We start from the raw sequence: 26,347 nt of genomic DNA, 5'->3' as shown, positions 1-26,347 counted from the left end.
CAGTATATCATCATCAATATCTGTTAGTTTGTCATGGTGACAGGCTGCGTACACAGTATATCATCATCAATATCTGTTAGTTTGTCATGGTGACAGGCTGCGTACACAGTATATCATCATCATCAATATCTGTTAGTTTGTCAGGGTGACAGGCTGCGTACACAGTATATCATCATCAATATCTGTTAGTTTGTCATGGTGACAGGCTGCGTACACAGTATAGTCATCATCAGTCATCATCATCAATATCTGTTAGTTTGTCATGGTGACAGGCTGCGTACACAGTATATCATCATCATCAATATCTGTTAGTTTGTCATGGTGACAGGCTGCGTACACAGTATATCATCATCAATATCTGTTAGTTTGTCATGGTGACAGGCTGCGTACACAGTATATCATCATCAATATCTGTTAGTTTGTCAGGGTGACAGGCTGCGTACACAGTATATCATCATCATCATCAATATCTGTTAGTTTGTCAGGGTAACAGGCTGCGTACACAGTATATCATCATCAATATCTGTTAGTTTGTCAGGGTGACAGGTTGCGTACACAGTATATCATCATCATCTGTTAGTTTGTCATGGTGACAGGCTGCGTACACAGTATATCATCATCAATACCTGTTAGTTTGTCAGGGTGACAGGCTGCGTACACAGTATATCATAATCAATATCTGTTAGTTTGTCATAATGACAGGCTGCATACACAGTATATCATCATCATCATCAATATCTGTTAGTTTGTCAGGGTGACAGGCTGCGTACACAGTATATCATCATCAATATCTTTTAGTTTGTCATGGTGACAGGCTGCGTACACAGTATATCATCATCAATATCTGTTAGTTTGTCAGGATGACAGGCTGCGTACACAGTATATCATCATCAATATCTGTTAGTTTGTCAGAGTGACAGGCTGCGTACAGAGTATATCATCATCATCATCATCAATATCTGTTAGTTTGTCATGGTGACAGGCTGCGTACACAGTATATCATCATCAATATCTGTTAGTTTGTCAGGGTGACAGGTTGCGTACACAGTATATCATCATCATCATCAATATCTGTTAGTTTGTCAGGGTGACAGGCTGCGTACACAGTATATCATCATCATCAATATCTGTTAGTTTTTCATGTTGTCAGGCTGTGTACACAGTATATCATCATCAATATCTGTTAGTTTGTCATGGTGACAGGATGTGTACACAGTATATCATCATCAATATCTGTTAGTTTGTCAGAGTGACAGGCTGTGTACACAGTATATCATCATCAATATCTGTTAGTTTGTCATGGTGACAGGCTGCGTACACAGTATATCATCATCAATATCTGTTAGTTTGTCATGGTGACAGGCTGCGTACACAGTATATCATCATCATCATCAATATCTGTTAGTTTGTCAGGGTGACAGGCTGCGTACACAGTATATTATCATCAATATCTGTTAGTTTGTCATGGTGACAGGCTGCGTACACAGTATATCATCATCATCATCATCATCAATATCTGTTAGTTTGTCATGGTGACAGGGTGCGTACACAGTATATCATCAATATCTGTTCGTTTGTCAGGGTGACAGGCTGCGTACACAGTATATCATCATCAATATCTGTTAGTTTGTCATGGTGACAGGCTGCGTACACAGTATATCATCATCATCATCATCATCAATATCTCTTAGTTTGTCAGGGTGACAGGCTGCGTACACAGTATATTATCATCAATATCTGTTAGTTTGTCATGGTGACAGGCTGCGTACACAGTATATCATCATCATCAATATCTGTTAGTTTGTCAGGGTGACAGGCTGCATACACAGTATATCATCATCAATATCTGTTAGTTTATCAGAGTGACAGGCTGCGTACACAGTATATCATCATCAATATCTGTTAGTTTGTCATGGTGACAGGCTGCGTACACAGTATATCATCATCATCATCATCAATATCTGTTAGTTTGTCATGGTGACAGGCTGCGTACACAGTATATCATCATCATCAATATCTGTTAGTTTGTCATGGTGACAGGCTGCGTACACAGTATATCATCATCAATATCTGTTAGTTTGTCATGGTGACAGGCTGCGTACACAGTATATCATCATCAATATCTGTTAGTTTGTCAGGGTGACAGGCTGCGTACACAGTATATCATCATCAATATCTGTTAGTTTGTCAGGGTGACAGGCTGCGTACACAGTATATCATCATCAATATCTGTTAGTTTGTCAGAGTGACAGGCTGCGTACACAGTATATCATCATCAATATCTGTTAGTTTGTCATGGTGACAGGCTGCGTACACAGTATATCATCATCATCATCATCATCAATATCTGTTAGTTTGTCATGGTGACAGGCTGCGTACACAGTATATCATCATCATCAATATCTGTTAGTTTGTCATGGTGACAGGCTGCGTACACAGTATATCATCATCATCAATATCTGTTAGTTTGTCATGGTGACAGGCTGCGTACACAGTATATCATCATCAATATCTGTTAGTTTGTCATGGTGACAGGCTGCGTACACAGTATATCATCATCAATATCTGTTAGTTTGTCAGGGTGACAGGCTGCGTACACAGTATATCATCATCAATATCTGTTAGTTTGTCAGGGTGACAGGCTGCGTACACAGTATATCATCATCAATATCTGTTAGTTTGTCAGGGTGACAGGTTGCGTACACAGTATATCATCATCATCTGTTAGTTTGTCATGGTGACAGGCTGCGTACACAGTATATCATCATCAATACCTGTTAGTTTGTCAGGGTGACAGGCTGCGTACACAGTATATCATAATCAATATCTGTTAGTTTGTCATAATGACAGGCTGCATACACAGTATATCATCATCATCATCAATATCTGTTAGTTTGTCAGGGTGACAAGCTGCGTACACAGTATATCATCATCAATATCTTTTAGTTTGTCATGGTGACAGGCTGCGTACACAGTATATCATCATCAATATCTGTTAGTTTGTCAGGATGACAGGCTGCGTACACAGTATATCATCATCAATATCTGTTAGTTTGTCAGAGTGACAGGCTGCGTACACAGTATATCATCATCAATATCTGTTAGTTTGTCATGGTGACAGGCTGCGTACACAGTATATCATCATCATTATCAATATCTGTTAGTTTGTCAGGGTGACAGGCTGCGTACACAGTATATCGTCATCATCATCAATATCTGTTAGTTTGTCATAGTGACAGGCTGCGTACACAGTATATCATCATCAATATCTGTTAGTTTGTCATGGTGACAGGCTGCGTACAGAGTATATCATCATCATTATCAATATCTGTTAGTTTGTCATGGTGACAGGCTGCGTACACAGTATATCGTCATCATCATCAATATCTGTTAGTTTGTCATGGTGACAGGCTGCATACACAGTATATCATCATCAATATCTGTTAGTTTGTCATGGTGACAGGCTGCGTACACAGTATATCATCATCAATATCTGTTAGTTTGTCAAGGTGACAGGCTGCGTACACAGTATATCATCATCAATATCTGTTAGTTTGTCAGGGTGACAGGCTGCGTACACAGTATATCATCATCAATATCTGTTAGTTTGTCATGGTGACAGGCTGCGTACACAGTATATCATCATCAATATCTGTTAGTTTGTCAGGGTGACAGGCTGCGTACACAGTATATCATCATCAATATCTGTTAGTTTGTCAGAGTGACAGGCTGCGTACACAGTATATCATCATCAATATCTGTTAGTTTGTCAGGGTGACAGGCTGCGTACACAGTATATCATCATCAATATCTGTTAGTTTGTCATGGTGACAGGCTGCGTACACAGTATATCATCATCACATATCTGTTAGTTTGTCAGGGTGACAGGCTGCGTACACAGTATATCATCATCAATATCTGTTAGTTTGTCAGGGTGACAGGCTGCGTACACAGTATATCATCATCATCATCAATATCTGTTAGTTTGTCATGGTGACAGGCTGCGTACACAGTATATCATCATCAATATCTGTTAGTTTGTCAGGGTGACAGGCTGCGTACACAGTATATCATCATCATCAATATCTGTTAGTTTGTCAGGGTGACAGGCTGCGTACACAGTATATCATCATCAATATCTGTTAGTTTGTCATGGTGACAGGCTGCGTACACAGTATATCATCATCAATATCTGTTAGTTTGTCATGGTGACAGGCTGCGTACACAGTATATCATCATCAATATCTGTTAGTTTGTCAGAGTGACAGGCTGCGTACACAGTATATCATCATCAATATCTGTTAGTTTGTCATGGTGACAGGCTGCGTACACAGTATATCATCAATATCTGTTCGTTTGTCAGGGTGACAGGCTGCGTACACAGTATATCATCATCATCATCATCAATATCTGTTAGTTTGTCAGGGTGACAGGCTGCGTACACAGTATATCATCATCATCATCATCATCAATATCTGTTAGTTTGTCAGGGTGACAGGCTGCATACACAGTATATCATCATCAATATCTGTTAGTTTGTCAGAGTGACAGGCTGCGTACACAGTATATCATCATCAATATCTGTTAGTTTGTCATGGTGACAGGCTGCGTACACAGTATATCATCATCATCATCATCAATATCTGTTAGTTTGTCATGGTTGACAGGCTGCGTACACAGTATATCATCATCATCAATATCTGTTAGTTTATCAGAGTGACAGGCTGCGTACACAGTATATCATCATCAATATCTGTTAGTTTGTCAGTGTGACAGGCTGCATACACAGTATATCATCATCAATATCTGTTAGTTTGTCAGAGTGACAGGCTGCGTACACAGTATATCATCATCAATATCTGTTAGTTTGTCATGGTGACAGGCTGCGTACACAGTATATCATCATCATCAATATCTGTTAGTTTGTCATGGTGACAGGCTGCGTACACAGTATATCATCATCATCAATATCTGTTATTTTGTCATGGTTACAGGCTGCGTACACAGTATATCATCATCAATATCTGTTAGTTTGTCATGGTGACAGGCTGCGTACACAGTATATCATCATCATCATCATCAATATCTGTTAGTTTGTCATGGTGACAGGCTGCGTACACAGTATATCATCATCATCAATATCTGTTAGTTTGTCATGGTGACAGGCTGCGTACACAGTATATCATCATCAATATCTGTTAGTTTGTCATGGTTACAGGCTGCGTACACAGTATATCATCATCATCATCAATATCTGTTAGTTTGTCAGGGTGACAGGCTGCGTACACAGTATATCATCATCAATATCTGTTAGTTTGTCAGGGTGACAGGTTGCGTACACAGTATATCATCATCATCTGTTAGTTTGTCATGGTGACAGGCTGCGTACACAGTATATCATCATCAATACCTGTTAGTTTGTCAGGGTGACAGGCTGCGTACACAGTATATCATAATCAATATCTGTTAGTTTGTCATAATGACAGGCTGCATACACAGTATATCATCATCATCATCAATATCTGTTAGTTTGTCAGGGTGACAGGCTGCGTACACAGTATATCATCATCAATATCTTTTAGTTTGTCATGGTGACAGGCTGCGTACACAGTATATCATCATCAATATCTGTTAGTTTGTCAGGATGACAGGCTGCGTACACAGTATATCATCATCAATATCTGTTAGTTTGTCAGAGTGACAGGCTGCGTACACAGTATATCATCATCAATATCTGTTAGTTTGTCATGGTGACAGGCTGCGTACAGAGTATATCATCATCATTATCAATATCTGTTAGTTTGTCAGGGTGACAGGCTGCGTACACAGTATATCGTCATCATCATCAATATCTGTTAGTCTGTCATGGTGACAGGCTGCATACACAGTATATCATCATCAATATCTGTTAGTTTGTCAGGGTGACAGGCTGCGTACACAGTATATCATCATCAATATCTGTTAGTTTGTCAGGGTGACAGGCTGCGTACACAGTATATCATCATCATCATCATCAATATCTGTTAGTTTGTCAGGGTGACAGGCTGCGTACACAGTATATCATCAATATCTGTTAGTTTGTCATGGTGACAGGCTGCGTACACAGTATATCATCATCAATATCTGTTAGTTTGTCAGGGTGACAGGCTGCGTACACAGTATATCATCATCAATATCTGTTAGTTTGTCAGAGTGACAGGCTGCGTACACAGTATATCATCATCAATATCTGTTAGTTTGTCATGGTGACAGGCTGCGTACACAGTATATCATCATCAATACCTGTTAGTTTGTCAGGGTGACAGGCTGCGTACACAGTATATCATAATCAATATCTGTTAGTTTGTCATAATGACAGGCTGCATACACAGTATATCATCATCATCATCAATATCTGTTAGTTTGTCAGGGTGACAGGCTGCGTACACAGTATATCATCATCAATATCTTTTAGTTTGTCATGGTGACAGGCTGCGTACACAGTATATCATCATCAATATCTGTTAGTTTGTCAGGATGACAGGATGCGTACACAGTATATCATCATCAATATCTGTTAGTTTGTCAGAGTGACAGGCTGCGTACACAGTATATCATCATCAATATCTGTTAGTTTGTCATGGTGACAGGCTGCGTACAGAGTATATCATCATCATTATCAATATCTGTTAGTTTGTCAGGGTGACAGGCTTCGTACACAGTATATCGTCATCATCATCAATATCTGTTAGTTTGTCATGGTGACAGGCTGCATACACAGTATATCATCATCAATATCTGTTAGTTTGTCATGGTGACAGGCTGGGAACACAGTATATCATCATCAATATCTGTTAGTTTGTCAAGGTGACAGGCTGCGTACACAGTATCTCATCAATATCTGTTAGTTTGTCATGGTGACAGGCTGCGTACACAGTATATCATCATCAATATCTGTTAGTTTGTTTGAGTGACAGGCTGCGTACACAGTATATCATCATCAATATCTGTTAGTTTGTCATGGTGACAGGATGTGTACACAGTATATCATCATCAATATCTGTTAGTTTGTCAGGTGACAGGCTGTGTACACAGTATATCATCATCAATATCTGTTAGTTTGTCATGGTGACAGGCTGCGTACACAGTATATCATCATCATCATCAATATGTTAGTTTGTCAGGGTGACAGGCTGCGTACACAGTATATTATCATCAATATCTGTTAGTTTGTCATGGTGACAGGCTGCGTACACAGTATATCATCATCATCATCAATATCTGTTAGTTTGTCATGGTGACAGGCTGCGTACACAGTATATCATCATCAATATCTGTTAATTTGTCAGGGTGACAGGCTGCGTACACAGTATATCATCATCAATATCTGGTAGTTTGTCAGGGTGACAGGCTGCGTACACAGTATATCATCATCATCATCATCAATATCTGTTAGTTTGTCATGGGGACAGGCTGCGTACACAGTATATCATCATCAATATCTGTTAGTTTGTCAGGGTGACAGGCTGCGTACACAGGATATCATCATCATCATCAATATCTGTTAGTTTGTCAGAGTGACAGGCTGCGTACACAGTATATCATCATCATCATCAATATCTGTTAGTTTGTCAGGGTGACAGGCTGCGTACACAGTATATCATCATCAATATCTGTTAGTTTGTCAGGGTGACAGGCTGCGTATACAGTATATCATCATCAATATCTGTTAGTTTGTCATGGTGACAGGCTGCGTACACAGTATATCATCATCAATATCTGTTAGTTTGTCAGGGTGACAGGCTGCGTACACAGTATATCATCATCAATATCTGTTAGTTTGTCATGGTGACAGGCTGCGTACACAGTATATCATCATCAATATCTGTTAGTTTGTCATGGTGACAGGCTGCGTACACAGTATATCATCATCATCATCAATATCTGTTAGTTTGTCATGGTGACAGGCTGCGTACACAGTATATCATCATCATCAATATCTGTTATTTTGTCATGGTTACAGGCTGCGTACACAGTATATCATCATCAATATCTGTTAGTTTGTCATGGTGACAGGCTGCGTACACAGTATATCATCATCATCATCATCAATATCTGTTAGTTTGTCATGGTGACAGGCTGCGTACACAGTATATCATCATCAATATCTGTTAGTTTGTCATGGTTACAGGCTGCGTACACAGTATATCATCATCATCATCAATATCTGTTAGTTTGTCAGGGTGACAGGCTGCGTACACAGTATATCATCATCAATATCTGTTAGTTTGTCAGGGTGACAGGTTGCGTACACAGTATATCATCATCATCTGTTAGTTTGTCATGGTGACAGGCTGCGTACACAGTATATCATCATCAATACCTGTTAGTTTGTCAGGGTGACAGGCTGCGTACACAGTATATCATAATCAATATCTGTTAGTTTGTCATAATGACAGGCTGCATACACAGTATATCATCATCATCATCAATATCTGTTAGTTTGTCAGGGTGACAGGCTGCGTACACAGTATATCATCATCAATATCTTTTAGTTTGTCATGGTGACAGGCTGCGTACACAGTATATCATCATCAATATCTGTTAGTTTGTCAGGATGACAGGCTGCGTACACAGTATATCATCATCAATATCTGTTAGTTTGTCAGAGTGACAGGCTGCGTACACAGTATATCATCATCAATATCTGTTAGTTTGTCATGGTGACAGGCTGCGTACAGAGTATATCATCATCATTATCAATATCTGTTAGTTTGTCAGGGTGACAGGCTGCGTACACAGTATATCGTCATCATCATCAATATCTGTTAGTCTGTCATGGTGACAGGCTGCATACACAGTATATCATCATCAATATCTGTTAGTTTGTCATGGTGACAGGCTGCGTACACAGTATATCATCATCAATATCTGTTAGTTTGTCAGGGTGACAGGCTGCGTACACAGTATATCATCATCATCATCAATATCTGTTAGTTTGTCAGGGTGACAGGCTGCGTACACAGTATATCATCAATATCTGTTAGTTTGTCATGGTGACAGGCTGCGTACACAGTATATCATCATCAATATCTGTTAGTTTGTCAGGGTGACAGGCTGCGTACACAGTATATCATCATCAATATCTGTTAGTTTGTCAGAGTGACAGGCTGCGTACACAGTATATCATCATCAATATCTGTTAGTTTGTCATGGTGACAGGCTGCGTACACAGTATATCATCATCAATACCTGTTAGTTTGTCAGGGTGACAGGCTGCGTACACAGTATATCATAATCAATATCTGTTAGTTTGTCATAATGACAGGCTGCATACACAGTATATCATCATCATCATCAATATCTGTTAGTTTGTCAGGGTGACAGGCTGCGTACACAGTATATCATCATCAATATCTTTTAGTTTGTCATGGTGACAGGCTGCGTACACAGTATATCATCATCAATATCTGTTAGTTTGTCAGGATGACAGGATGCGTACACAGTATATCATCATCAATATCTGTTAGTTTGTCAGAGTGACAGGCTGCGTACACAGTATATCATCATCAATATCTGTTAGTTTGTCATGGTGACAGGCTGCGTACAGAGTATATCATCATCATTATCAATATCTGTTAGTTTGTCAGGGTGACAGGCTTCGTACACAGTATATCGTCATCATCATCAATATCTGTTAGTTTGTCATGGTGACAGGCTGCATACACAGTATATCATCATCAATATCTGTTAGTTTGTCATGGTGACAGGCTGGGAACACAGTATATCATCATCAATATCTGTTAGTTTGTCAAGGTGACAGGCTGCGTACACAGTATCTCATCAATATCTGTTAGTTTGTCATGGTGACAGGCTGCGTACACAGTATATCATCATCAATATCTGTTAGTTTGTTTGAGTGACAGGCTGCGTACACAGTATATCATCATCAATATCTGTTAGTTTGTCATGGTGACAGGCTGCGTACACAGTATATCATCATCAATATCTGTTAGTTTGTCATGGTGACAGGCTGCGTACACAGTATATCATCATCAATATCTGTTAGTTTGTCATGGTGACAGGCTGCGTACACAGTATATCATCATCATCATCAATATGTTAGTTTGTCAGGGTGACAGGCTGCGTACACAGTATATTATCATCAATATCTGTTAGTTTGTCATGGTGACAGGCTGCGTACACAGTATATCATCATCATCATCAATATCTGTTAGTTTGTCATGGTGACAGGCTGCGTACACAGTATATCATCATCAATATCTGTTAATTTGTCAGGGTGACAGGCTGCGTACACAGTATATCATCATCAATATCTGGTAGTTTGTCAGGGTGACAGGCTGCGTACACAGTATATCATCATCATCAATATCTGTTAGTTTGTCATGGGGACAGGCTGCGTACACAGTATATCATCATCAATATCTGTTAGTTTGTCAGGGTGACAGGCTGCGTACACAGGATATCATCATCATCATCAATATCTGTTAGTTTGTCAGAGTGACAGGCTGCGTACACAGTATATCATCATCATCATCATCAATATCTGTTAGTTTGTCAGGGTGACAGGCTGCGTACACAGTATATCATCATCAATATCTGTTAGTTTGTCAGGGTGACAGGCTGCGTATACAGTATATCATCATCAATATCTGTTAGTTTGTCATGGTGACAGGCTGCGTACACAGTATATCATCATCAATATCTGTTAGTTTGTCAGGGTGACAGGCTGCGTACACAGTATATCATCATCAATATCTGTTAGTTTGTCATGGTGACAGGCTGCGTACACAGTATATCATCATCATCATCAATATCTGTTAGTTTGTCAGGGTGACAGGCTGCGTACACAGTATATCATCATCATCATCAATATCTGTTAGTTTGTCAGGGTGACAGGCTGCGTACACAGTATATTATCATCAATATCTGTTAGTTTGTCATGGTGACAGGCTGCGTACACAGTATATCATCATCATCATCATCATCAATATCTGTTAGTTTGTCATGGTGACAGGCTGCGTACACAGTATATAATCATCATCAATATCTGTTAGTTTGTCATGGTTACAGGCTGCGTACACAGTATATCATCATCAATATCTGTTAGTTTGTCATGGTTACAGGCTGCGTACACAGTATATCATCATCATCAATATCTGTTAGTTTGTCAGAGTGACAGGCTGCGTACACAGTATATCATCATCAATATCTGTTAGTTTGTCAGGGTGACAGGCTGCATACACAGTATATCATCATCAATATCTGTTAGTTTGTCAGTGTGACAGGCTGCGTACACAGTATATCATCATCAATATCTGTTAGTTTGTCATGGTGACAGGCTGCGTACACAGTATATCATCATCATCATCATCAATATCTGTTAGTTTGTCATGGTGACAGGCTGCGTACACAGTATATCATCATCAATATCTGTTAGTTTGTCATGGTTACAGGCTGCGTACACAGTATATCATCATCATCAATATCTGTTAGTTTGTCAGAGTGACAGGCTGCGTACACAGTATATCATCATCAATATATGTTAGTTTGTCATGGGGACAGGCTGCGTACACAGGATATCATCATCATCAATATCTGTTAGTTTGTCAGAGTGACAGGCTGCGTACACAGTATATCATCATCATCATCAATATCTGTTAGTTTGTCATGGGGACAGGCTGCGTACACAGGATATCATCATCATCATCAATATCTGTTAGTTTGTCAGGGTGACAGGCTGCATACACAGTATATCATCATCAATACCTGTTAGTTTGTCAGGGTGACTGGCTGCGTACACAGTATATCATCATCAATATCTGTTAGTTTGTCAGGGTGACAGGCTGCGTACACAGTATATCATCATCATCATCAATATCTGTTAGTTTGTCATGGTGACAGGCTGCGTACACAGTATATCATCATCAATATCTGTTAGTTTGTCATGGTTACAGGCTGCGTACACAGTATATCATCATCAATATCTGTTAGTTTGTCAGAGTGACAGGCTGCGTACACAGTTTATCATCATCAATATCTGTTAGTTTGTCAGGGTGACAGGCTGCGTACACAGTATATCATCATCATCATCAATATCTGTTAGTTTGTCAGAGTGACAGGCTGCGTACACAGTTTATCATCATCAATATCTGTTAGTTTGTCAGGGTGACAGGCTGCGTACACAGTATATGATCATCAATATCTGTTAATTTGTCAGGGTGACAGGCTGCGTACACAGTATATCATCATCAATATCTGTTAGTTTGTCAGGGTGACTGGCTGCGTACACAGTATATCATCATCAATATCTGTTAGTTTGTCAGGGTGACAGGCTGCGTACACAGTATATCATCATCATCATCAATATCTGTTAGTTTGTCATGGTGACAGGCTGCGTACACAGTATATCATCATCAATATCTGTTAGTTTGTCATGGTTACAGGCTGTTTACACAGTATATCATCATCAATATCTGTTAGTTTGTCAGAGTGACAGGCTGCGTACACAGTTTATCATCATCAATATCTGTTAGTTTGTCAGGGTGACAGGCTGCGTACACAGTATATCATCATCATCATCAATATCTGTTAGTTTGTCAGAGTGACAGGCTGCGTACACAGTTTATCATCATCAATATCTGTTAGTTTGTCAGGGTGACAGGCTGCGTACACAGTATATGATCATCAATATCTGTTAATTTGTCAGGGTGACAGGCTGCGTACACAGTATATCATCATCAATATCTGTTAGTTTGTCAGGGTGACAGGCTGCGTACACAGTATATCATCAATATCTGTTAGTTTGTCAGGGTGACAGGCTGCGTACACAGTATATCATCATCATCAATATCTGTTAGTTTGTCAGGGTGACAGGCTGCGTACACAGTATATCATCATCATCATCATCAATATCTGTTAGTTTGTCAGGGTGACAGGCTGCGTACACAGTATATCATCATCAATATCTGTTAGTTTGTCATGGTGACAGGCTGCGTACACAGTATATCATCATCAATATCTGTTAGTTTGTCATGGTGACAGGCTGCGTACACAGGATATCATCATCATCATCAATATCTGTTAGTTTGTCAGAGTGACAGGCTGCGTACACAGTATATCATCATCATCATCAATATCTGTTAGTTTGTCATGGGGACAGGCTGCGTACACAGGATATCATCATCATCATCAGTATCTGTTAGTTTGTCAGGGTGACAGGCTGCGTACACAGGATATCATCATCATCATCAATATCTGTTAGTTTGTCAGGGTGACAGGCTGCATACACAGTATATCATCATCAATACCTGTTAGTTTGTCAGGGTGACTGGCTGCGTACACAGTATATCATCATCAATATCTGTTAGTTTGTCAGGGTGACAGGCTGCGTACACAGTATTTCATCATCATCATCAATATCTGTTAGTTTGTCATGGTGACAGGCTGCGTACACAGTATATCATCATCAATATCTGTTAGTTTGTCATGGTTACAGGCTGCGTACACAGTATATCATCATCAATATCTGTTAGTTTGTCAGAGTGACAGGCTGCGTACACAGTTTATCATCATCAATATCTGTTAGTTTGTCAGGGTGACAGGCTGCGTACACAGTATATCATCATCATCATCAATATCTGTTAGTTTGTCAGAGTGACAGGCTGCGTACACAGTTTATCATCATCAATATCTGTTAGTTTGTCAGGGTGACAGGCTGCGTACACAGTATATGATCATCAATATCTGTTAATTTGTCAGGGTGACAGGCTGCGTACACAGTATATCATCATCAATATCTGTTAGTTTGTCAGGGTGACTGGCTGCGTACACAGTATATCATCATCAATATCTGTTAGTTTGTCAGGGTGACAGGCTGCGTACACAGTATATCATCATCATCATCAATATCTGTTAGTTTGTCATGGTGACAGGCTGCGTACACAGTATATCATCATCAATATCTGTTAGTTTGTCATGGTTACAGGCTGTTTACACAGTATATCATCATCAATATCTGTTAGTTTGTCAGAGTGACAGGCTGCGTACACAGTTTATCATCATCAATATCTGTTAGTTTGTCAGGGTGACAGGCTGCGTACACAGTATATCATCATCATCATCAATATCTGTTAGTTTGTCAGAGTGACAGGCTGCGTACACAGTTTATCATCATCAATATCTGTTAGTTTGTCAGGGTGACAGGCTGCGTACACAGTATATGATCATCAATATCTGTTAATTTGTCAGGGTGACAGGCTGCGTACACAGTATATCATCATCAATATCTGTTAGTTTGTCAGGGTGACAGGCTGCGTACACAGTATATCATCAATATCTGTTAGTTTGTCAGGGTGACAGGCTGCGTACACAGTATATCATCATCATCAATATCTGTTAGTTTGTCAGGGTGACAGGCTGCGTACACAGTATATCATCATCATCATCATCAATATCTGTTAGTTTGTCAGGGTGACAGGCTGCGTACACAGTATATCATCATCAATATCTGTTAGTTTGTCATGGTGACAGGCTGCGTACACAGTATATCATCATCAATATCTGTTAGTTTGTCATGGTGACAGGCTGCGTACACAGGATATCATCATCATCATCAATATCTGTTAGTTTGTCAGAGTGACAGGCTGCGTACACAGTATATCATCATCATCATCAATATCTGTTAGTTTGTCATGGGGACAGGCTGCGTACACAGGATATCATCATCATCATCAATATCTGTTAGTTTGTCAGGGTGACAGGCTGCGTACACAGGATATCATCATCATCATCAATATCTGTTAGTTTGTCAGGGTGACAGGCTGCGTACACAGTATATCATCATCAATATCTGTTAGTTTGTCAGAGTGACAGGCTGCGTACACAGTATATCATCATCATCATCAATATCTGTTAGTTTGTCAGAGTGACAGGCTGCGTACACAGTTTATCATCATCAATATCTGTTAGTTTGTCAGGGTGACAGGCTGCGTACACAGTATATGATCATCAATATCTGTTAATTTGTCAGGGTCACAGGCTGCGTACACAGTATATCATCATCAATATCTGTTAGTTTGTCAGGGTGACAGGCTGCGTACGCAGTATATCATCAATATCTGTTAGTTTGTCAGGGTGACAGGCTGCGTACACAGTATATCATCATCATCAATATCTGTTAGTTTGTCAGGGTGACAGGCTGCGTACACAGTATATCATCATCATCATCATCAATATCTGTTAGTTTGTCAGGGTGACAGGCTGCGTACACAGTATATCATCATCAATATCTGTTAGTTTGTCATGGTGACAGGCTGCGTACACAGGATATCATCATCATCATCATCAATATCTGTTAGTTTGTCAGAGTGACAGGCTGCGTACACAGTATATCATCATCATCATCAATATCTGTTAGTTTGTCATGGGGACAGGCTGCGTACACAGGATATCATCATCATCATCATCAATATCTGTTAGTTTGTCAGGGTGACAGGCTGCGTACACAGGATATCATCATCATCATCAATATCTGTTAGTTTGTCAGGGTGACAGGCTGCATACACAGTATATCATCATCAATACCTGTTAGTTTGGGGACAGGCTGCGTACACAGTATATCATCATCAATATCTGTTAGTTTGTCATGGGGACAGGCTGCGTACACAGGATATCATCATCATCATCAATATCTGTTAGTTTGTCAGAGTGACAGGCTGCGTACACAGTATATCATCATCATCATCAATATCTGTTAGTTTGTCATGGGGACAGGCTGCGTACACAGGATATCATCATCATCATCAATATCTGTTAGTTTGTCAGGGTGACAGGCTGCGTACACAGTATATCATCATCAATACCTGTTAGTTTGTCAGGGTGACAGGCTGCGTACACAGTATATCATCATCATCATCAATATCTGTTAGTTTGTCATGGTGACAGGCTGCGTACACAGTATATCATCATCAATATCTGTTAGTTTGTCAGGGTGACAGGCTGCGTACACAGTATATCATCATCAATATCTGTTAGTTTGTCATGGTGACAGGCTGCGTACACAGTATATCATCATCAATATCTGTTAGTTTGTCATGGTGACAGGCTGCGTACACAGTATATCATCAATATCTGTTAGTTTGTCATGGTGACAGGCTGCGTACACAGTATATCATCAATATCTGTTCGTTTGTCAGGGTGACAGGCTGCGTACACAGTATATCATCATCAATATCTGTTAGTTTGTCAGCGTGTCAGGCTGCGTACACACTATATCATCAATATCTGTTAGTTTGTCAGGGTGACAGGCTGCATACACAGTATATCATCATCAATACCTGTTAGTTTGGGGACAGGCTGCGTACACAGTATATCATCATCAATATCTGTTAGTTTGTCATGGGGACAGGCTGCGTACACAGGATATCATCATCATCATCAATATCTGTTAGTTTGTCAGAGTGACAGGCTGCGTACACAGTATATCATCATCATCATCAATATCTGTTAGTTTGTCATGGGGACAGGCTGCGTACACAGGATATCATCATCATCATCAATATCTGTTAGTTTGTCAGGGTGACAGGCTGCGTACACAGTATATCATCATCAATACCTGTTAGTTTGTCAGGGTGACAGGCTGCGTACACAGTATATCATCATCATCATCAATATCTGTTAGTTTGTCATGGTGACAGGCTGCGTACACAGTATATCATCATCAATATCTGTTAGTTTGTCAGGGTGACAGGCTGCGTACACAGTATATCATCATCAATATCTGTTAGTTTGTCATGGTGACAGGCTGCGTACACAGTATATCATCAATATCTGTTAGTTTGTCATGGTGACAGGCTGCGTACACAGTATATCATCAATATCTGTTAGTTTGTCAGGGTGACAGGCTGCGTACACAGTATATCATCAATATCTGTTAGTTTGTAATGGTGACAGGCTGCGTACACAGTATATCATCAATATCTGTTAGTTTGTCATGGTGACAGGCTGCGTACACAGTATATCATCAATATCTGTTAGTTTGTCAGCGTGACAGGCTGCGTACACAGTATATCATCATCATCATCAATATCTGTTAGTTTGTCATGATGACAGGCTGCGTACACAGTATATCATCATCAATATCAATATCTTTCTGCTGGATCCAGCTGGCTTTTACTGTGTTTTCTCCGAGCTGGGCCTCAGACGGACACACACCGACAGACAGACACACAGGCACGGACTGACAGACGTCAGGCTCCGACGGACTGACAGACGACAGGCTCTGACAGACGACAGGACTGACTGACGACAGACGCCGACGGACCGACTGACATAACTGCATAACTATCACCTCAGTCATTCTATCTCACACCTTCCTCTGGCTTTCTGGGTAATTACCCTGGCCAGCTCTATGCCATTAGTGTCATCAGGTTCTGGGGAATAACAAGTGTGTGTGTGTGTGTGTGTGTACGTTAGAGGTCGACCGATTAGGATTTTTCAACGCCGATACCGATTATTGGAGGACCCAAAAAAAGCCGCTACCGATTAATCCGCCGATTTTATTTTTTCTTTTTTTTTCTTCTCCTTCTTATTATTATTTTTTTATTTTTTACATTTATTTGTAATAATGACAATTACAACAATACTGAATTAACACTTATTTTAACTTAATATAATACATCAATCAAATCAGTTTAGCCTCAAATAAATAATGAAACATGTTCAATTTGGTTTAAATAATGCAAAAACAAAGTGTTGGAGAAGAAAGTAAAAGTGCAATATGTGCCATGTAAGAAAGCTAACGTTTAAGTTCCTTGCTCAGAACATGAGAACATATGAAAGCTGGTGGTTCCTTTTTAACATGAGTCTTCAATATTCCCAGGTAAGAAGTTTTAGGTTGTAGTTATTATAGGAATTATAGGACCATTTCTCTCTATACCATTTGTATTTCATATACCTTTGACTATTGGATGTTCTTATAGGCACTTTAGTATTGCCAGTGTAACAGTATAGCTTCCGTCCCTCTCCTCGCTCCTACCTGGGCTCGAACCAGGAACACATCGACAACAGCCACCCTCGAAGCAGCGTTACCCATGTAGAGCAAGGGGAACAACTACTCCAAGTCTCAGAGCGAGTGACGTTTGAAACGCTATTAGCGCGCACCCGGCTAACTAGCTAGCCATTTCACATCGGTTACACCAGCCTAATCTTGGGAGTTGATAGGCTTGAAGTCATAAACAGCGCAATGCATTGCGAAGAGCTGCTGGCAAAATGCACGAAAGTGCTGTTTGAATGAATGCTTACGAGCCTGCTGGTGTCTACCACCGCTCAGTCAGACTGCTCTATCAAATCATAGACTTAATTATAACATAACACACAGAAACACGAGGCTTAGGTCATTAATATGGTCGAATCCGGAAACTATCACGTTTATTCTTTCAGTGAAATACGGAACCGTTCCGTATTTTATCTAACAGGTGGCATCCCTAAGTCTCAATATTGCTGTTACATTGCACAACCTTCAATGTTATGTCATAATTACGTAGAATTCTGGCAAATTAGTTCGCAACGAGCCAGGCGGCCCAAACTGTTGCATATACCCTGACTCTGCGTGCAATCAACGGAAGAGAAGTGACACAATTTCACCTGGTTAATATTGCCTGCTAACCTGGATTTCTTTTAGCTAAATATGCAGGTTTAAAAATATATACTTCTGTGTATTGATTTTAAGAAAGGCATTGATGTTTATGGTTAGGTACAGTCGTGCAACAATTGTGCTTTTTTCACAAATGCGCTTTTGTTAAATCATCCCCCGTTTGGCGAAGTCGGCTGTCTTTGTTAGGAAGAAATAGTCTTCACAGATCGCAACGAGCCAGGCGGCCCAAACTGCTGCATATACCCTACTCTGTTGCAGAGGTGACACATTTTTCCCTAGTTAAAAGAAATTCATGTTAGCAGGCAATATTAACTAAATATGTAGGTTTAAAAATATATACTTGTGTATTGATTTTAAAAAAGACATTGATGTTTATGGTTAGGTACACGTTGGAGCAACGACAGTCCTTTTTCGTTAAGCGCACCACATCGATTATATGCAACGCAGGACAGGCTAGATAAACTAGTAAAATCATCAACCATGTGTAACCGATGTGAAATGGCTAGTTAGCTAGCGGTGGTGCGCGCTAATAGCGTTTCAATCGGTGACGTCACCCGCTCTGAGACTTGAAGTAGGGTTGCCCCTTGCGTTGCAAGGGCCGCGGCTTTTGTGGCGCGATGGGTAACGATGCTTCGTGGGGTGTCAGTTGTTGATGTGTGCAAGGGTCCCTGGTTCGAGCCCAGGTTGGGGCGAAGAGAGGGACGGAACCTACACTGTTACACATGTGTAGTTAACTAGTGATTATGATTGATTGATTGTTTTTTATAAGATAAGTTTAATGCTAGCTAGCAACTTACCTTGGCTTCTTACTGCATTCACATAACAGGCAGGCTCCTCGTGGAGTGCAATGTAAAGCAGGTGGTTAGAGCGTTGGACTAGTTAACCGTAAGGTTGCAGATTGAATCCCCAAGCTGACAAGGTAAAAATCTGTTGTTCTGCCCCTGAACAAGGCAGTTAACCCACCGTTCCTAGGCCATCATTGAAAATAAGAATGTGTTCTTAACTGACTTGCCTAGTTAATTAATATTTATAAAAAATAAAAATAAAATGAATCGGCAAATCGGTGGCCAAAAATACCGATTACCGATTGTTCTGAAAACTTGAAATGGGCCCTAATTAATCGGCCATTCCGATTAATCGGCAACCTCTAGTGTAATTGCGTGTGTGTGTATTAGCCATTTCCTCAGATCGTTCAATACAGCTCTCTCAGCCTGTTTAGGAGGACTGTCTGAGTTAGCTCAGCTGTGAGATTAGCTGTACCTAAACATCACTAGCACTGCCTCCATCCCATAAAGGCACCCTATTCCCCATATAGTACACTACTTTTGACCAGGGCACATAGCCAGGTTGTTTTGGTAGGTCAGGGTGATGGAACACTTTGGTGTCTAATAAGAAGCAGTGGTTGTAGGCAGATAACAGGATGTCAGACAGTTTGGTGAGTGATTGAACGTTTGTCTGCTTGGTGTGTAGATGTTTTTGTATTTCTCTGTGTGTGTTTCTCATTGAATGTTTTTTTGTCTGAGCGTGTGTGTGTGTGTGTGTGTGTGTGTGTGTGTATTGGGGGGGTGTAACTGTGTTAACCGGGTCTTCCTGTGTGTCGGGCTCCTCCAGGACAGTGAAATCTTCATCAACGATAAGAAGACGGGGGTGGTGGAAACGTTTTGGAACCCCACAGCAGAGCTGCGTCAGAGCAGACTAACACGTTGCACTGTGCCTCCTGAGGACCAGGGAGACTATGAGTCTGAGAGGTATGAAGAGACCCACAGACTCTTTTCTTTCTCCCCTCTTTATTCCTCCTCTCTCCCATCATCATCTCATTCCTTCCCCTCGTTAGCTCTTTATTCCTCCTCTCTCCTCTATTCATCATCTCATTCCTTCCCCTCATTGGCTCTTTATTCCTCCTCTCTCCCCTCATCATCTCATTCCTTCCCCTCGTTAGCTCTTTATTCCTCCTCTCTCCTCTATTCATCATCTCATTCCTTCCCCTCGTTGGCTCTTTATTCCTCCTCTCTCCTCTATTCATCATCTCATTCCTTCCCCTCGTTAGCTCTTTATTCCTCCTCTCTCCTCTATTCATCATCTCATTCCTTCCCCTCATTGGCTCTTTATTCCTCCTCTCTCCCCTCATCATCTCATTCCTTCCCCTCGTTAGCTCTTTATTCCTCCTCTCTCCTCTATTCATCATCTCATTCCTTCCCCTCATTGGCTCTTTATTCCTCCTCTCTCCTCTATTCATCATCTCATTCCTTCCCCTCGTTAGCTCTTTATTCCTCCTCTCTCCTCTATTCATCATCTCATTCCTTCCCCTCGTTGGCTCTTTATTCCTCCTCTCTCCTCTATTCATCATCTCATTCCTTCCCCTCGTTAGCTCTTTATTCCTCCTCTCTCCTCTATTCATCATCTCATTCCTTCCCCTCATTGGCTCTTTATTCCTCCTCTCTCCTCTATTCATCATCTCATTCCTTCCCCTCGTTAGCTCTTTATTCCTCCTCTCTCCTCTATTCATCATCTCATTCCTTCCCCTCGTTAGCTCTTTATTCCTCCTCTCTCCTCTATTCATCATCTCATTCCTTCCCCTCGTTGGCTCTTTATTCCTCCTCTCTCCTCTATTCATCATCTCATTCCTTCCCCTCGTTAGCTCTTTATTCCTCCTCTCTCCTCTATTCATCATCTCATTCCTTCCCCTCGTTAGCTCTTTATTCCTCCTCTCTCCTCTATTCATCATCTCATTCCTTCCCCTCGTTGGCTCTTTATTCCTCCTCTCTCCTCTATTCATCATCTCATTCCTTCCCCTCGTTAGCTCTTTATTCCTCCTCTCTCCCCTATTCATCATCTCATTCCTTCCCCTCGTTAGCTCTTTATTCCTCCTCTCTCCTCTATTCATCATCTCATTCCTTCCCCTCGTTAGCTCTTTATTCCTCCTCTCTCCCCTCATCATCTCATTCCTTCCCCTCGTTAGCTCTTTATTCCTCCTCTCTCCTCTATTCATCATCTCATTCCTTCCCCTCATTGGCTCTTTATTCCTCCTCTCTCCCCTCATCATCTCATTCCTTCCCCTCGTTAGCTCTTTATTCCTCCTCTCTCCTCTATTCATCATCTCATTCCTTCCCCTCGTTAGCTCTTTATTCCTCCTCTCTCCTCTATTCATCATCTCATTCCTTCCCCTCGTTGGATCTTTATTCCTCCTCTCTCCTCTATTCATCATCTCATTCCTTCCCCTCGTTGGCTCTTTATTCCTCCTCTCTCCTCTATTCATCATCTCATTCCTTCCCCTCGTTAGCTCTTTATTCCTCCTCTCTCCTCTATTCATCATCTCATTCCTTCCCCTCGTTAGCTCTTTATTCCTCCTCTCTCCTCTATTCATCATCTCATTCCTTCCCCTCGTTAGCTCTTTATTCCTCCTCTCTCCTCTATTCATCATCTCATTCCTTCCCCTCGTTAGCTCTTTATTCCTCCTCTCTCCTCTATTCATCATCTCATTCCTTCCCCTCGTTGGCTCTTTATTCCTCCTCTCTCCTCTATTCATCATCTCATTCCTTCCCCTCGTTAGCTCTTTATTCCTCCTCTCTCCTCTATTCATCATCTCATTCCTTCCCCTCGTTAGCTCTTTATTCCTCCTCTCTCCTCTATTCATCATCTCATTCCTTCCCCTCGTTAGCTCTTTATTCCTCCTCTCTCCTCTATTCATCATCTCATTCCTTCCCCTCATTGGCTCTTTATTCCTCCTCTCTCCTCTATTCATCATCTCATTCCTTCCCCTCGTTGGCTCTTTATTCCTCCTCTCTCCTCTATTCATCATCTCATTCCTTCCCCTCGTTAGCTCTTTATTCCTCCTCTCTCCTCTATTCATCATCTCATTCCTTCCCCTCGTTAGCTCTTTATTCCTCCTCTCTCCCCTCATCATCTCATTCCTTCCCCTCGTTAGCTCTTTATTCCTCCTCTCTCCTCTATTCATCATCTCATTCCTTCCCCTCGTTGGCTCTTTATTCCTCCTCTCTCCCCTATTCATCATCTCATTCCTTCCCCTCGTTAGCTCTTTATTCCTCCTCTCTCCTCTATTCATCATCTCATTCCTTCCCCTCGTTAGCTCTTTATTCCTCCTCTCTCCTCTATTCATCATCTCATTCCTTCCCCTCGTTGGCTCTTTATTCCTCCTCTCTCCTCTATTCATCATCTCATTCCTTCCCCTCGTTAGCTCTTTATTCCTCCTCTCTCCTCTATTCATCATCTCATTCCTTCCCCTCGTTGGCTCTTTATTCCTCCTCTCTCCTCTATTCATCATCTCATTCCTTCCCCTCATTGGCTCTTTATTCCTCCTCTCTCCTCTATTCATCATCTCATTCCTTCCCCTCGTTAGCTCTTTATTCCTCCTCTCTCCTCTATTCATCATCTCATTCCTTCCCCTCGTTGGCTCTTTATTCCTCCTCTCTCCTCTATTCATCATCTCATTCCTTCCCCTCGTTAGCTCTTTATTCCTCCTCTCTCCTCTATTCATCATCTCATTCCTTCCCCTCGTTGGCTCTTTATTCCTCCTCTCTCCCCTCATCATCTCATTCCTTCCCCTCGTTGGCTCTTTATTCGTGCTCGTCATTTCCTTTTCAACTCATCACAGAAAGTCACTTGAAATGCAAGTAATGAAGAAGTCCACACCGAGAATAAAATAGGAAAAGAGCAATTTTCACTTCTTCTGAGTTACAATTGAAATGGATTTGTTTTGTATCTAAAACAAGCTGCTCATCAGCTCCCTGCTGTCTGTATCTCTCTCTCTCTCTCTCTCTCTCTCTCTCTCTCTTCCTCTCTCTCTCTCTCTCTTTTCCTCTCTCTCTCTCTCTCTCTCTCTCTCTTCCTCTCTCTCTCTCTCTCTCTCCCTCTCTCTCCCCACTCTCTCTCTCTCTCTCTCTCTCCCCACTCTCTCTCTCTCTCTCTCTCTCCCCACTCTCTCTCTCTCTCTCTCTCTCTCTCTCTCTCTCTCTCTCTCTCTCCCCACTCTCTCTCCTCTCTCTCTCTCTCTCTCTCTCTCTCTCTCCCCACTCTCACTCCTCCTCTCTCTCTCCCCACTCTCTCTCCTCCTCTCTCCCCACTCTCTCTCCCCTCTCTCTCTCTCTCCACTCTATCTCTCTCTCTCTCTCTCTCCCCACTATCTTCCCACCTCGCTCTCATTCCCCCCCTCTCTCTCTATATATTTTTCTCTATCTCTCTCTCTCTCTAAATATATATATCTCTATAACCTCCAACCTCTCAATCATTCTCTCTCTCTCTCTCCCTCCGTCCTCCCAGGTTATGGCAGCATGTAACAAGGGCCATCAACAACAAGGACCAGACAGAGGCCACCAATGAGAAGTTTATCCTGGAGGAGGCTCAGAGGAAGTCAACCCGCGAGCGCAAGGCCAAGTGTGAGGACTGGGCGCCCGGGCTCTTTGAACAGGACCCCGTAACCGGAGAATGGCATTACAGATATGCCGAGTGAGTTCCTTATCTCCAATTCACACACTCTATTCCCCATAGGGCTCTGGTCTAAAGTAGTGCACTATATAGGGAATAGGGTGCCATTTGGTACGTGACCCGTTAGTTGAAGTTGAGTAGAAGTTACAGTTCTAGGATCAGCTTATCTCCCTCATATTTGTATGTTAGCCATGAGTGGGTGAAATGTGAGACTGACCTTCGATGCCTGTCTGGGAGCAAATGCATCTTACTCCCACATTGATATATTAAAGGAGAGGGGCCATCTAGTGGAGATGTTATGTAACTAAATTCTCTATTGACAGGCAGAGCCAGGAAAAACTTGAGGCTATATTTAACGTTTATAGAGATGTTAGACTATATTAGTTTGCCAATGCTTCCATTACTATGACGACCAAGAAGTAGCATCAAAACCTTGTATGTAATGTATGTCAAGTCTCTGCATATGAACTGACCCCAGAGCTGATCAACAGGAGGATTGTGACACCTAGTGGATGGACCTGGTATTACATCATGTTGGCATAACATTACCTGTGGTAGTCAATACCAACAGACTGTATTATCTGTTTATGTAATGTTCTCTCGTGTGTGTGTGTGTGGTGTGTGTGTGTGTGTGTGTGTGTGTGTGTGTGTGTGTGTGTGTGTGTGTGTGTGTGTGTGTGTGTGTGTGTGTGTGTGTGTGTGTGTGTGTGTGTGTGTGTGTGTGTGTGTGTGTGTGTGTGTGTGTGTGTGTGTGTCCGCAGCACCCGGCCGTGGGATCCGCTGAATGATATGATTCAGTTTGAGAAAGACGGCTGGATCCAGACTAAAGTGCGGCATCGCACCCCTATGGTACGTTCTGCCAGTGTAATTAGTCTCAGTAACCAGGGCCCCAGGAGGGATGGCAATTGCAAGTGCCAGGTAGGTTGGCCAACCGAACAGCGCTCCCTGAGTTGTTTTTATACTTCTTGATTTATTTTTTTTACACCTCCTCCACTTCAGTTTGTCACCAGCCACCACTGCAGCTTGCTCTAAAAGTCTTCTCCAGCTCCATTCACAACCATCGCCTGTGGCTGCTTCTGTTCCGTGTGGGCCGCGCCGCACTGCCCAGCCTGTTGTCTCGTACAGCCATTTTGTTTTGACTGTTTCCCCACCACCTACCGCCATGTGGTTGTTGTCATTTTTTAGATGATTTGTGGATAATTCTGTTGTCGTTTTTAAGAAGGCTGGTTGTTGATGTCTCTGAGCGCTTTAAAGGCTTTAATGGGTGCTTGGTTGGTTAGTTCATTTGGTTGGTTAGTTCATTTGGTTGGTTAGTTCATTTGGTTGGTTAGTTCATTTGGTTGGTTAGTTCATTTAGTTGGTTAGTTCATTTGGTTGGTTAGTTCATTTGGTTGGTTAGTTCATTTGGTTGGTTAGTTCATTTGGTTGGTTAGTTCATTTGGTTGGTTAGTTCATTTAGTTGGTTAGTTCATTTGGTTGGTTAGTTCATTTGGTTGGTTAGTTCATTTGGTTGGTTAGTTCATTTGGTTGGTTAGTTCATTTGGTTGGTTAGTTTAATTTTAGTTGGTTAGTTCATTTGGTTGGTTAGTTCATTTGGTTGGTTAGTTCATTTGGTTGGTTAGTTCATTTGGTTGGTTAGTTTAATTTTAGTTGCAACTGACTGTGTTGTTGGTTGTTTTTGGAGTTTCACTGAATGTGGCCGATCGGCACGCTCGCATGCCTCATACAGCTGTGCTACTGATTAGCATGTGATGCAAGTGTTATTGTGTGTGTGTGTGTGTGTGTGTGTGTGTGTGTGTGTGTGTGTGTGTGTGTGTGTGTGTGCGTGCGTGCGTGCGTGTGCATGGGTGCGCGTGTTTGCGTCTGTGTTTTGTTCCTAAGTGCAGCTATTTACGTAGTTTCTGTGTGTTCGTTCGTAGGTGTACAAGCGTGTGTGTGCAGTGCGTGAGTGTTTTTGTGTAGGTATCTTTGGTTTTGTCGTCTTCTCTGTGGTGTGTGTGTTGATTTGGTGTCTGGTGTGTGTGGCTCTATGTTGATGTGTGTGTCCTTGGTGTGTGTAGGTGACAGGGCCCAAAAGAAAGCACAAGCACAGTGACAAGCCCAAGAAACCTGAGAGTGGCTGCTCCTCCCCAGAACCTGACCGCCAGGACTCCTCCGGCAGCGAGCGTACGTCTCACACACACACACACACACCAACAATATTACAATACCACTCACATTAATACACATACAATCCCAATGCTGCAACAC

At 41.5% G+C, this 26,347-nt stretch overlaps 1 protein-coding gene across 6 annotated transcripts in view; it reads left to right on the top strand.

The window, feature by feature from the left end:
* The window catches only part of LOC106609746 (oxysterol binding protein-like 8), a 245,883-nt gene that overhangs the window by 217,360 nt on the left and 2,176 nt on the right, over positions 1-26,347 (top strand). For 4 of the 6 annotated variants that reach the window (XM_045700100.2, XM_045700096.2, XM_045700098.2 and 1 more), the window contains 4 exons: positions 20,267-20,403; positions 23,933-24,118; positions 24,859-25,015; positions 26,158-26,263. In XM_045700100.2, the coding sequence (XP_045556056.1) occupies positions 20,267-20,403; positions 23,933-24,118; positions 24,859-25,015; positions 26,158-26,263 (586 nt within the window). The remainder of the gene's footprint in view (positions 1-20,266; positions 20,404-23,932; positions 24,119-24,858; positions 25,016-26,157; positions 26,264-26,347) is intronic. The other 2 variants (XM_045700101.2, XM_082964070.1) reach the window with 1 other exon arrangement.

Source organism: Salmo salar, chromosome 17, assembly GCF_965601325.2.
Source record: "Salmo salar chromosome 17, fSalSal1, whole genome shotgun sequence".
In the NCBI taxonomy this organism is placed as follows: domain Eukaryota; kingdom Metazoa; phylum Chordata; class Actinopteri; order Salmoniformes; family Salmonidae; genus Salmo; species Salmo salar.
The sequence above is the reverse complement of the archived record's forward strand: the minus strand, read 5'-3'. Positions and strand labels throughout refer to the sequence as shown.